This window comes from Haliotis cracherodii, unplaced genomic scaffold (genome assembly GCF_022045235.1).
Source record: "Haliotis cracherodii isolate W230 unplaced genomic scaffold, xgHalCrac1.p SCAF_12, whole genome shotgun sequence".
Classification (NCBI taxonomy): Eukaryota; Metazoa; Mollusca; class Gastropoda; order Lepetellida; family Haliotidae; genus Haliotis; species Haliotis cracherodii.
The window spans coordinates 7,925,029-7,938,584 of NW_027266267.1; the positions used below are offsets into that span (position 1 = coordinate 7,925,029).

At 41.3% G+C, this 13,556-nt stretch overlaps 1 protein-coding gene across 1 annotated transcript in view; it reads right to left on the reverse strand.

Moving 5' to 3' along the window:
* LOC139457500 (uncharacterized) overlaps positions 1 to 7,770 on the reverse strand; it is a 48,812-nt gene extending 41,042 nt beyond the window's left edge. Inside the window, exons 1-4 of the mRNA XM_071238887.1 lie at positions 7,719 to 7,770; positions 4,862 to 5,044; positions 3,062 to 3,141; positions 1,307 to 1,433 (exon numbers count right to left, since the gene is read on the reverse strand). Coding sequence (XP_071094988.1) covers positions 1,307 to 1,433; positions 3,062 to 3,141; positions 4,862 to 5,044; positions 7,719 to 7,770 — 442 coding nt within the window. The remainder of the gene's footprint in view (positions 1 to 1,306; positions 1,434 to 3,061; positions 3,142 to 4,861; positions 5,045 to 7,718) is intronic.
* Positions 7,771 to 13,556: the final 5,786 nt, after the last annotated feature.

The following is a 13,556-nucleotide window of genomic DNA, read 5'->3' on the forward strand; positions in this document are numbered from 1 at the left end:
TGTCTGCCCATGTTACAGATATTTAAGAAATAAGTATTTACCTATTTATTACTCTTCCAATCCTACCTTATTTAAATATAATACTCTATTATCTTGTAACCGCACTAGTATTGTAACTAATTGTGTTAAGTATATACTGGAAGCACTTGCAATCCGAAATACTGTCACTTAATACCCTCTGTCATCTGCCTCATACTGTATTTTTCAATGAGTATTTGTACGTGGGCCTATGGCCTTTATACTGAAATAAAGAATTGAATAAAAGATGGTGCTCATTGATACCCAGCCTGGCTCTCGACGTAAGAGGATGAAACAAGGGCTGGTCGGCTCGGAGTCAGTAAACTGTGTCTGAGTGAGGTATCCATGTTAGACACGGGCAAGATGTCTCTGTGGGCAAGCACTATAAAACTTGCAGGTCGCTATGGAGGTGAAATAATTTTATACCCGACCTTAAACCTAATTTCCCTCACCTCACCCGTTTGGAGTCTAGTCTATTTAGTAACCAGTGGTTGAGAGCATGAACAACGTCAGGCAGGGTAACAACATGTACCATCTTATTTACGACTTTTAGTATTTTGGCGGCCAGCAGATCCAACTACTGGTGTGACGCTCTATCCACTACACCACGGAGGCGGTCTCCAGAAAGAGGCTCTATCCACTACACCACGGAGGCGGTCTCCGGCGTGACGCTCTATCCACTAGACCACGGAGGCGGTCTCCAGACAGAGGCTCTATCCACTACACCACGGAGGCGACCGCTGGGCAGGTGCTCTATCCACTACACCACAGAGGCGGTCTCCGGCGTGACGCTCTATCCACTACACCACGGAGGCGGTCTCTGGGCAGTCGCTCTATACACAACACCACGGAGGCGGTCTCCGGCGTGACGCTCTATCCACTAGACAACGGAGGCGGTCTCCGGCCAGAAGTTCCATCCTCTAGACCACCCTGGCGGTTTGACATTAAACAGACCCTCGAAAGCTAAGTGTAGTTATATCAAAATACTGACTACAAGGTAAGTCAACATACGGATGTTTGTTTGAGACAGAATATTATTCCGGTCTTTGCTTCAAGACATTTTGTTCCTCTGAAAACAATTCTGTCAAAAAAACATTTTGAGGAATCCACTCAACCTGTGCAAGACATAACGTTAACACGTTTTTGGTGTACACCCAGAGTCAAAAGTGTCAAAAAGAGCCTTTCGATATGGCTCCAAGTTGAGTTTCCGTCAAAATCAGGATTAACAATCCATCAAATCAAACGGAAAACGTCAACGTCATATTAACGTCATATTACACATACTTACCCACAATGCATCCCTTCAGGAGAAACCGGAAGCAACAGTTGTTGTTCTTGGATATGGCTATCTGAAAGAGGCGGCTCTCAAGGGCAGGATACGGGCGGCTCGTGAATGAATTGGTGCCGTTCGCTCTCTGTGGAAAGCATATATGTCAGTTTACGTCCAGGGGATGGGAAATACAGACATGTATACCCCGGAAAGAGATTTTTTCTATTTTTTATATACCAGATTTCCATCTTGTTTTCCATCGTCCTATCGAATTTCAACATATGATTATCTCAAATGGATAAAAACCCTTAAGACACTCATATCTTATTCGAGTTATAATGAGTGGTTTTACGCCGCTATTAGCAATATCCAGCAATACCACGGCGGGGAAACCAGAAATTACACTCATGTGGGAATCGAACCTGAGTCTTCGGCGTTATGAGTTGAATGCTTGAACCACAAGGCTACCCCACCCCATTTTGCTGCAAAAGCATATACAGTAAAATTCGTTTATAACGAACTAACGGATATTACGAACTAAAATTACTTGTCCCTTTCATTATAACCGTAGTTTATTGTACAGACCCGTGAAGAGCCGGGGTAGAATAGGTCTTCAGCAACCCATGCTTGGTTGTAAAAGGCGACGATGCTTGTCGTAACAGGCGACTAACGGGATCGGGTGGTGAGGTTTGCTGACTAGGTAGATGCATGTCATCGTATCCCCAATTGCGTGAATCGATGCTCATGATGTTAATCACAAGAATATTGCTAAAAGCGGCGTAAAACCATAATGACTCACTCACTCCAAGCTATCGAGGGACGATCTTCAACGAGTTGCTAGATCACTAGATTGTTTGGTCTAGACTCGATTATTTACAGACCGCCGTCATTTAGCTGGAATATTACTGAGTGCGGCGTTAAACAACAATCAAATGAGCGAGTGAGTTAAAATTTAACGTCGCATAAGCATTATTTCAGCCATATAACAAATGAAATGAAATGAAATAAAAGGAGGTGAGGTGAAATTGGGTTTAACGTCGCGTCCAAGATTATTGCACTTATATAGTGACGTGCATGCATGTGTGTGTGTGTGGCTGCTTGTACTAGTCCAGACTGATGCCGATTTATAGTGCTAGCTCACTGAGATACCATGCCGCAGTTTAACATGAATACCCCACTCAGACACAGTATACTGACTCCGAGCCGACCAGTCCTTGTTTTAGCCCCTTAATGCCGAGCGCCAGACAGGGTAACAACAAGTACCATATTTTAACGTCTTTTGGTATGACGCGGTCGGGAATCGAACCCCGGACCTTCCGCTCTCCTGGCGGACGCTCTACCATTAGACCACGGAGGCGGTCTGAAATAAAAGGAGTTATAGAACAGCTCATAAAGCATCCATAATGGAGTGGATTTGTACAGCTATCCTTGCCCTGTGGAGGCGACCGTGGTCCAGTAGATAGAGCGGTGCAGAGCGGAAGGTCGGTGTTCGATCCCCAGGCGCGGCTGCATCATACCAAAAGACGTTAAAATATGGTACTTTATGTTGCCCTGCCTGGCGCTGGGTATTAAGGGGAAATACCGCTTCACCTCACTTCACCAAAAGTGATTTGTTGCTAGTGTTTCATCCAAAGGGGGAGTATTCATCTTCAACTGCGGTATTGTATCCCAGTCGGTCAGCGCTATAAACCCAGTCCGGACGAGTACAAACAGCCACACACACGTACATGCGTGACATTAAGCTCCATTCACATTATTATATAGTAAACTCACGCCCAGTTCTATGGAATTTGTCCTATTGGCTTCCAGCCATAATCTGTCGACACGACAACTTCTCCCAGCAGTGGATTCACCTACGGAAAACAAACACAGGGATGAAGATGGGGATGAGAGAGAGTGATACGGATAGGGCAACCAGAATACCAGGAGCGTGTTCCTGGCACGGCTAAGGGACGTAACTCTACCCACTGGATGCCTCAGCCCCGTGCCTCTGATGTTTGTGGTTTAACGTCACATTCAGCAATATTCCAGCTATATGACGGCGGTGTGTAATACATACAGTCTGGACAGAAATTCCAGTGATTGACATCATGAGCATCGATCCACGAAATTGGGATCGATGACATGTATCAACCAAGTCAGCGAGCCTGACCACCCGATCCCGTCAGTCGCCTCTTATGACAAGCATAGTCGCCTTTTACGGCAAGCATGGGTTGCTGAAGACCGGATTTTCACGGGTCTGGTAAAACTAAGTTACAGAATAAAGACACGTGTTGACGACAAACATCCTACGCAAGAACGTTTAAGTCTGTAAAACTTAACACCAAACCCCTTCAAAATACTTTCAAAGAAAGTCGATTAGTCTCTGTGGACCATTATGTCTGTCAATCTCATTGATTCTTCTTATCATACAGTCGTGATTTTACTCATGGTTTGTGCATGAACAAGCCATGCGACGTCCTCAACGCACAGAACGTCTGCGGGCTATTCGAAACTGAAAATCTCAGATACGATATGATGTCATAATATTCTGAATTCAACTATCTCCGATAGAATGTGACGTTATCATGTTCTGATTTTAATAATCTCTGACGCGATATAACGTTATCATATTCTAAACTGATACGATACGACGCTATCAAATTTTAAACTGAAAATCTCCGATACGATACGTCATAATATTCTTAATTGATCAATCTCCGATAGAATGTGACGTTATCATATTCTGAATTGAAACAATCTCCGATAAGATATGATGCAGTCATATTCTAAACTGAACACTCTCTAAAAGCATAAAACGTTATCATATTCTGAATTGAACAACCTCCGATATGATACGACGTTATTATACTCGGAATTGGACAATCTCTGACACGAGACAACGTTATCATATTCTGAATTGAACAATCTCGACCACGATATGACGCTATCATATTCTAAACTGAACAATCTCTGAAAGAATATGACGTAACCATTTTCTGATTGGTACAATCTCCGATACTACAGTAAAGTACGGTTATAACGAACTCACAGGGACTACTAAATTTAGTTCGTTATAACCGTAGTTCGTTATAAGCATATACACAGCATAACTAAAGCAAATAGTCGGGACCAAAAAGTAAGTTCGTTATATCCGTAAGTTCGTTATAAGCGTGTTCGTTATAACCGTAGTTTACTGTACTAAAGACTGAATTCTGACATTTTGAGTGAAACTGATTTCAGTCAGTCAGTCAATAAGTCTTATGGCAAAAATGTTCATGCGCATTTTGACAATTAAAACTTTGGAGAAATGCAATATTCGCGCTCAAAAAATAATATACCACGGGTTTTAACCAAATAAACACCGTTATCAAACCGCAAATCATTATAACATTTTTATTAATGATATCCTCTTATTTTTTATGTTTCGTTTAAAGGTTCTGGTATTTGCATAAAAGCGCATGAGAAGTAAATAAATAAAAGCATTTCCTTATGATTAATCTGTATTACATAAACATGAGACCCATCCACAGACTGCCAATATGAACACTTGTGTACAGCGTTACATATTCCTCGTTATACCGCGTTTCTCACCGTGTATCTCTATGTAGCTGAGTTTGGCGGTATAACGAAGGACCATGTCCAGACATGGGCGGATGTCGGTGTCATCCGGGCACCAGGTGTCATGGCTTCTTCCTGGTCCTGTGTTGAATGACACTGAACCGGAAGTGGAAGAGTAGACTGCACTTGATGTGTCGATGGGGCGTGTGCATGATACTGAAACACACATTTCATATTCTTGATATTTATGGAATCGTTAAGAAGACGCCAATGTCATATACATCTCATTTATCAAACACACATTGCACAAAAGTCGTTTTCATGATATATCCTATAATTATCACACACAAACTACACTGAAGACGTTATCATGATATATCCTATGATTGTCACACACACATTACAGAGAAGACGTTATCGTGATATATCCTATAATTATCACACACACATTACACAGAAGACGTTATCATGATATATCTTATAATTATCACACACACATTACAGAAGACGTTATCGTGATACACCCTACCATTCATCAAACACACATTACACAGACAACGTTATCATGATATATCCTGCCATGTATAACACACACATCACACAGAAGACGTTATCATGATATATCCTATAATTATCACACACCAAATACACAGAAGACACTATCATGATATATCCTACCATGTATAACACACATATCACACAGAAGACGTTATCATGATATATCCTATAATTATCATACACACATATCACACAGAAGACGTTATCGTGATATATCCTATAATTATCACACACAAATTACACAGAAGACGTTGTCATGATACACCCTACCATTTATAACACACATATCACACAGAAGACGTCATGATATATCCTATAATTATCATACACACATTACACAGAAGACGTTACCATGCTATATCCTATAATTATCACACACACACATTACACAGAAGACGTTATCATGATTTATCCTATAATTATCACACACACACATTACACAGAAGACGTTATCATGATTTATCCTATAATTATCACACACACACATTACACAGAAGACGTTATCATGATTTATCCTATAATTATCACACACACATTACACAGAAGACGTTATCATGATATATCCTATAATTATCACACACACATTACACAGAAGACGTTATCATGATATATCTTATAATTATCACACACACATTACAGAAGACGTTATCGTGATACACCCTACCATTCATCAAACACACATTACACAGACAACGTTATCATGATATATCCTGCCATGTATAACACACACATCACACAGAAGACGTTATCATGATATATCCTATAATTATCACACACCAAATACACAGAAGACACTATCATGATATATCCTACCATGTATAACACACATATCACACAGAAGACGTTATCATGATATATCCTATAATTATCATACACACATATCACACAGAAGACGTTATCGTGATATATCCTATAATTATCATACACAAATTACACTGAAGACGTTGTCATGATATATCCTACCATTTATAACACACATATCACACAGAAGACGTCATGATATATCCTATAATTATCATACACACATTACACAGAAGACGTTATCATGCTATATCCTATAATTATCACACACACACATTACACAGAAGACGTTATCATGATTTATCCTATAATTATCACACACACACATTACACAGAAGACGTTATCATGATTTATCCTATAATTATCACACACACACATTACACAGAAGACGTTATCATGATTTATCCTATAATTATCACACACACATTACACAGAAGACGTTATCGTGATATATCCTATAATTATCACACACACATTACACAGAAGACGTTATCGTGATACACCCTACCATTCATCAAACACACATTACACAGACAATGTTATCATGATATATCCTGCCATGTATAACACACATATCACACAGAAGACGTTGTCATGATATATCCTATAATTATCACACACCAATTACACAGAAGACACTATCATGATATATCCTACCATGTATAACACACATATCACACAGAAGACGTTATCATGATATATCCTATAATTATCATACACACATATCACACAGAAGACGTTATCATGATATATGCTATAATTATCATACACACATATCACACAAAAGACACTATCATGATATATCCTACCATGTATAACACACATATCACAGAGAAGACGTTATCATGATATATCCTATAATTATCATACACGCATATCACACAGAAGACGTTATCATGATATATCCTATAATTATCATACACACATATCACACAGAAGACGTTATCGTGATATATCCTATAATTATCACACACACATTACACAGAAGACGTTGTCATGATATATCCTACCATTTATAACACACATATCACACAGAAGACGTTGTCATGATATATCCTATAATTATCATACACACATTACACAGAAGACGTTATCATGATATATCTTTCCGACAGTCTCACACACATCACACAGATGAAGTTATCATGATATATCCTATCATTTATTACGCAAAAATTACACAGACGTTGTCATGGTATGTCTTGCCGACAATCTTAGGCACATCACCCAGATGAGGTTATCATGAGTGAGTGAGTGAGTTTGGTTTTACGCCGCTTTTAGCAATATTCCAGCAATATCACGGCGGGGGACACCAGAAATGGGCTTCACACATTGTACCCATGTCGGGAATCGAACCCGGGTGTTCGGCGTGACGAGCGAACGCTTTAACCACTAGGCTACCCGACCGCCCCAGGTTATCGTGATATATCTTGCGACAGTTTCACACACATCACACAAATCACGTTCTCGTGACATATCCTGCGACAGTCTCACGCAGATTACTAACAAAATGAAACACAATTATCTCACCTTCAGCTGAAACCTGCACGACACCACAGAGAAACATCAACACAACCCACATGACTGCAAAATAAAGAAAACAAAAACATTGTCAGCAGTGTAAAGTTTCCGACATTAAACACATTCACGTAATACCCGACATATACTACGCAAAATAAATTACGGAACACCGAAAATTGGAAGGCAGTCTGTTGCAATACCCACCAGCCATGACAGATTAACTATAGTCATGATAAAATCGCGCGTTCCTTAACTTCTTTTGATTAGTATACATCAGCCATGTTCGGGTGTGTAACACAATCACCGGGCATTTGAGACCACTCTCCTACCCAGAGTTCCATGCGAGAGCTAGCGATGCCGTTACTTTGATGTATACAGATATATTGTCATGCACTGTTGAAGTAGCATATATATATAGTTATGCACAACAATATGTAAAGCGCCCCCGGATACTTGCGTTAGTCCGCTGTGTTCTGATTTCTGAAAAAGCGCGTTTGTTTACAAAAAAAAGAAAAGTCCGGTCACGTGATATGCAAATTAACCTGTGACAGTGGTGTCATAGTCCGGTCACGTGATATGCAAATTAGCCTGCACTGCGCCGGAGTGTGATTTGAGACGTACGTGAGACACAAGCTCCTCACAGCGTAAGCATATTCGAGGAGGTAAATGAGTGTGTGAGTTGGGTTTAACGCCGCTTTTAACAGCATTCCAGTCATATCGCGGCGTGTCAGCTTAATGTGGGAGGAAAGCCCGAAGTGATGCAGATCTCAGACGTTTACCACTTCGGTGAAACCCACGAGCACGGGTATTGTGCTGACAAACCTAGAAACATAATCGGGGCGAACCGCGATTCGAGCCCCAATCATAGGTTTCTCTGCACAACGAATCGTCGCGCCTTAGACGAGTGCCCCCCCCCCCCCCCCCCCCCCCCCCCCCGTGCCCCCCGAGGTGTGTTGACTATAGCTGACACCAGCCACAGAGCTGCTCTGCTTGGCGGCCTGAAACAATAATTAATAATGCTCAACCGACTCACCCTCATGTTTGACCAAATTATGATTGACGTGACGCCCCAAGCTTCTTTCTCCTGCTAAACTGTTTTGTTTGACAGTTGGAAGTGTTATGTAATATCATATAATTTCAACTATCATGCAAATGGTTTCGTGATTAGGTATGAGAGAAAGGTGGTGCTTTTCCGATAGTCGGCATTCTCGGACCAATCTGATCATACAAACGTAGGTAAATTCATCTGGGATATAGTAAGTCAGTCCTTTCCCCAACTCAAACCTTTTACCAACTCACACCCCTTTCCCCAAAACAAACCTTTTCCCAACTCAAACATTTTCCCTACTCAAACCTTTTCCCAACTTATATCCTTTCCCCAAAACAAACCTTTTCCCAACTCACACCCTTTCCCCAAAACAAACCTTTTCCCAACTCACACCCTTTCCCCAAAACAAACCTTTTCCCAACTCAAACATTTTCCATACTCAAACCTTTTCCCAACTCATATCCTTTCCCCAAAACAAACCTTTCCCCAACTCACACCCTTTCCCCAAAACAAACCTTTTCCCCAACTCACACCCTTTCTCCAACTCATACATTTTCCCTATCCAAACCCTTTCTCCAAAACAAACCTTTTCCCAACTTATACCCTTACCCTAAAACAAACCTTTTCCAAGTTCACACCCTTTCCCCCAACTCAAACATTTTCCCAACCCAAACCCTTTCCCCGAAACAAACCTTTTCCAAACCCAATCCCTTTCCCAAATTCAAACCCTTTCCCCAAAACAAACCTTTTTCCAACTCACACCCTTTCCCCCAAAACAACCCTTTCTCCAAACTCAAACATTTTCTCAACCCAAACCCTTTCCCCAAACAAACCTTTTCCAAACTCACACCCTTTCCCCAAAACAAACCTTTTCCCAACTCAAACATTTTCCCAACCCAAAAAAACATTTTCTCAACTCAAACGTTTCCCCAACTCAAACATTTTTCAAACTCAAACATTTTCCAAACCCAAGCCCTTTCCCCAAAACAAACATTTTCCCAATTCAAACGTTTCCCAAACTCAAACCTTTCCCCAACTCAAACATTTTCCAAACTCAAACATTTTCCAAACTCAAACATTTTCCAAACTTATTATGACATTCCTGCAGAGACGTACACACAAATTTACACTCCACCACATTTGGGGTTAGAACGAATATTTTTAAGATTTAAAGATTCCTGAAATGGCTGCTTGTTCCCTGGTGGCAGCGGTGATACAGATAGGGTAACGAAAATGCCAGGACCGTGTTCCTTACACGGCTAAGGGACGTAACTCTACCCACTGGGTGCCTCAGCCCCATGCCTCTCATTTTTGTGGTTTAACGTCACATTCAGCAATGTTCCAGCTATATGACGGCGGTCTGTAAATCATTGAGCCTGGACAAAAAATCCAGTGATTGACATCATGAGCACCGATCCACAAAATTGGGATAAGATGACATGCATCAACCAAGTGGTCAAGCGAGCCTGACCTCCCGATTCCGTTTGTCGCCTGTTACGACAAGCATAGTCGCCTTTTAGTCGCTGAAGACCTACTTGTTTAAAATATTGGGGAGTTAGTTTTTTTTGGCGTTTTACGTTTGCGAAGCCTCAGTAAAGCGTTCAAAAAATCAGGTAGACATGTGAAGAACATTTCCAAATTTGACGCATCGGTGACAAACATTATGTCTGTTGCAATTACCTATTTTGACTTGAACCATATGTTTCCGGGCTCTTTTCCGTTTGTCGCTTCTTACGACAAGCGTGGTCGCCTTTTACGACAAGCATGGGTTGCTGAAGACCTATTGTTATACTCATTGTAAGCATGTGCGTTCTTGCTGGCTGTAAATCATATCGTCATTGTGTTATGGTATCACAGCCGTCCAGAAACTAACGAGAGTCGTCACGAATTTCAATTATGCTCTGTGAAATCCTCCTTATCTACGACCCCTGTAATAGTATTTGTAACGCGAAAGAAGGTCAGAAACATTTCAGCAGATAACTCGTGCTTGCATTAATCTTATGATTATTATGAACTAAATATACACGTCATTTACCGGACAACGTCGGATACCTCTAGAATTCCATCGTATCGACTGCACAGTGACATTCTGAGAGAGAGAGAGAGAGAGAGAGAGAGAGAGAGAGGGAGAGAGAGAGAGAGGGAGAGAGAGATCGTTAAACCCATCACAAAGCCATTTCCATGTATACTACTCAAAAGAAGTTAAGGATCAGCAGATTCTTTCAAAATACTATTTTTAATCTGTGATGGCATGAGAGATTAACTATAGTAATAGAAAAGAATTGGGTGATCCTTAACTTCTCTTGAGTAGTATATATAACGGCATTCTGTACATAGTCTTAAAAAATACTCTCTCTCTCTCTCTCTCTCTCTCTCTCTCTATCTCTCTCTCTCTCCCCCCTCTCTCTCTCTCTCTCTCTGCTGTTCTTCTCACCACCCTCTACCCACTCTTTCGCTCTTCTCCCCGCCCCTCTACCCACTCCTTCGTTCTTCTCACACTCTCTGCCCACTCCTTCGTTCTCCTCACACTCTCTGCCCACTCCTTCGTTCTCCTCACACTCTCTGCCCACTCCTTCGTTCTCCTCACACTCTCTGCCCACTCCTTCGTTCTCCTCACACTCTCTACCCACTCCTTCGTTCTCCTCACACTCTCTGCCCACTCCTTCGTTCTCCTCACACTCTCTGCCCACTCCTTCGTTCTCCTCACACTCTCTGCCCACTCCTTCGTTCTCCTCACACTCTCTGCCCACTCCTTCGTTCTCCTCACACTCTCTGCCCACTCCTTCGTTCTTCTCACACTCTCTGCCCACTCCTTCGTTCTTCTCACACTCTCTACCCACTCCTTCGTTCTTCTCACACTCTCTACCCACTCCTTCGTTCTTCTCACACTCTCTGCCCACTCCTTCGTTCTTCTCACACTCTCTGCCCACTCCTTCGTTCTTCTCACACTCTCTACCCACTCCTTCGTTCTTCTCACACTCTCTGCCCACTCCTTCGTTCTTCTCACACTCTCTGCCCACTCCTTCGTTCTTCTCACACTCTCTACCCACTCCTTCGTTCTTCTCACACTCTCTGCCCACTCCTTCGTTCTTCTCACACTCTCTGCCCACTCCTTCGCTCACACACAGCTTTCAATTGTGCCATCAGACAATCGATGGCGAACGGTATCACTGTACAGGCCGGGCATCTGTAAACCAATGATTGTTTACACAGATTCATCACCATCAAGCTTTCACAAGATCAAACAAATAAAATCATTACATCAACACAATGTATACGGAGTACGGAGTTACCTGTAATAAGGGTGTTTGTCTACCTGTCACGACCATCGCTGACATATCGACCCTGCCACCACCAGTCCCAAATAGAGATGGTAGGTATACTCAGAGGCAAAAGAAACATCTCAGGCTTCACACCTATATTTATCTGTCATCTGAGACCAATGTGAGTGCGTGAGTGAGTGAGCACCGCCAGAAGAACAAATTGTGTTCCTTTACCAAATTAGCTACATTACAAAAATAGAGCACCCACAGAAGAACACAAAGCTTTCCTTTACCAACTTTGCAGCATTAAAATATGAGATCACCCACAGGAGAATACATAGCGTTCACTTTACCAAATTTGCCACATGGAAAAATGAGATCACCCAGAAGAACCTATTCTTTTACCAAATTTGCAACATGGAAAAATGAGATCACCCACAGAAGAACGCATAGCGTTCCATTACCAAATTTGCAACATTAAAAAAATAGAGCACCCACAGAAGAACACAAAGCTTTCCTTTACCAACTTTGCAGCATTAAAAAATGAGATCACCCACAGGAGAATACATAGCGTTCACTTTACCAAATTTGCTACATGGAAAAATGAGATCACCCACAGAAGAACGCATAGCGTTCCATTACCAAATTTGCTACATGATAAAAAAGAGAACACCCACAGAAGAACGCATAGCGATCCATTATCAAACTTGCAACATTAAAAAATGAGATCACCCACAGAAGAATACATAGCGTTTACTTTACCAAATTTGCAACATGGAAAAATGAGATCACCCACAGAAGAACGCATCGCGTTCCTTTGCCAAATTTGGAACATTACAAAAATAGAGCACACACAGAAGAACACAAAGCTTTCCTTTACCAACTTTGCAGCATTAAAAAATGAGATCACCCACAGGAGAATACATAGCGTTCACTTTACCAAATTTGCTACATGGAAAAATGAGATCATCCAGAAGAACCTGTTCTTTTACCAAATTTGCTACATGGAAAAATGAGATCACCCACAGAAGAACGCATAGCGTTCCATTACCAAATTTGCAACATTAAAAAATGAGATCACCCACAGAAGAACACATTGCGTTCCATTATCAAATTGGCAACATTAAAAAATGAGATCACCCACAGAAGAACACATCGCGTTCCTTTACCAAATTTGCAAATACGTAGCATTCACTTCACCACATTTGTAACATTAAAAATGGCGTTCCTTTGACAAAAAATGAAATCCATGTTCTTTACACATGTTCCAGTTAATGGAAACTCATGATATTTGGAAATATAGGAGTGGTGCTTACCACTTTTCTAAGGGTAAAAATTCTTTTTCTTTCAAAAAGCTTTCGGTTTCTCATTTCGCGAACATCTGGTGTTATCACTGATTTTCAGTGACCCATTCATATTATTTTCACGGGGAATTTGCCTTTTACACCCAATGAAAAAAATGTTTCGGTGGTTAATCGAGACTAGTTTTTCTATTGCGTTGACGTTTTCTATTTACCCAACTACCCGTAGAGCCAT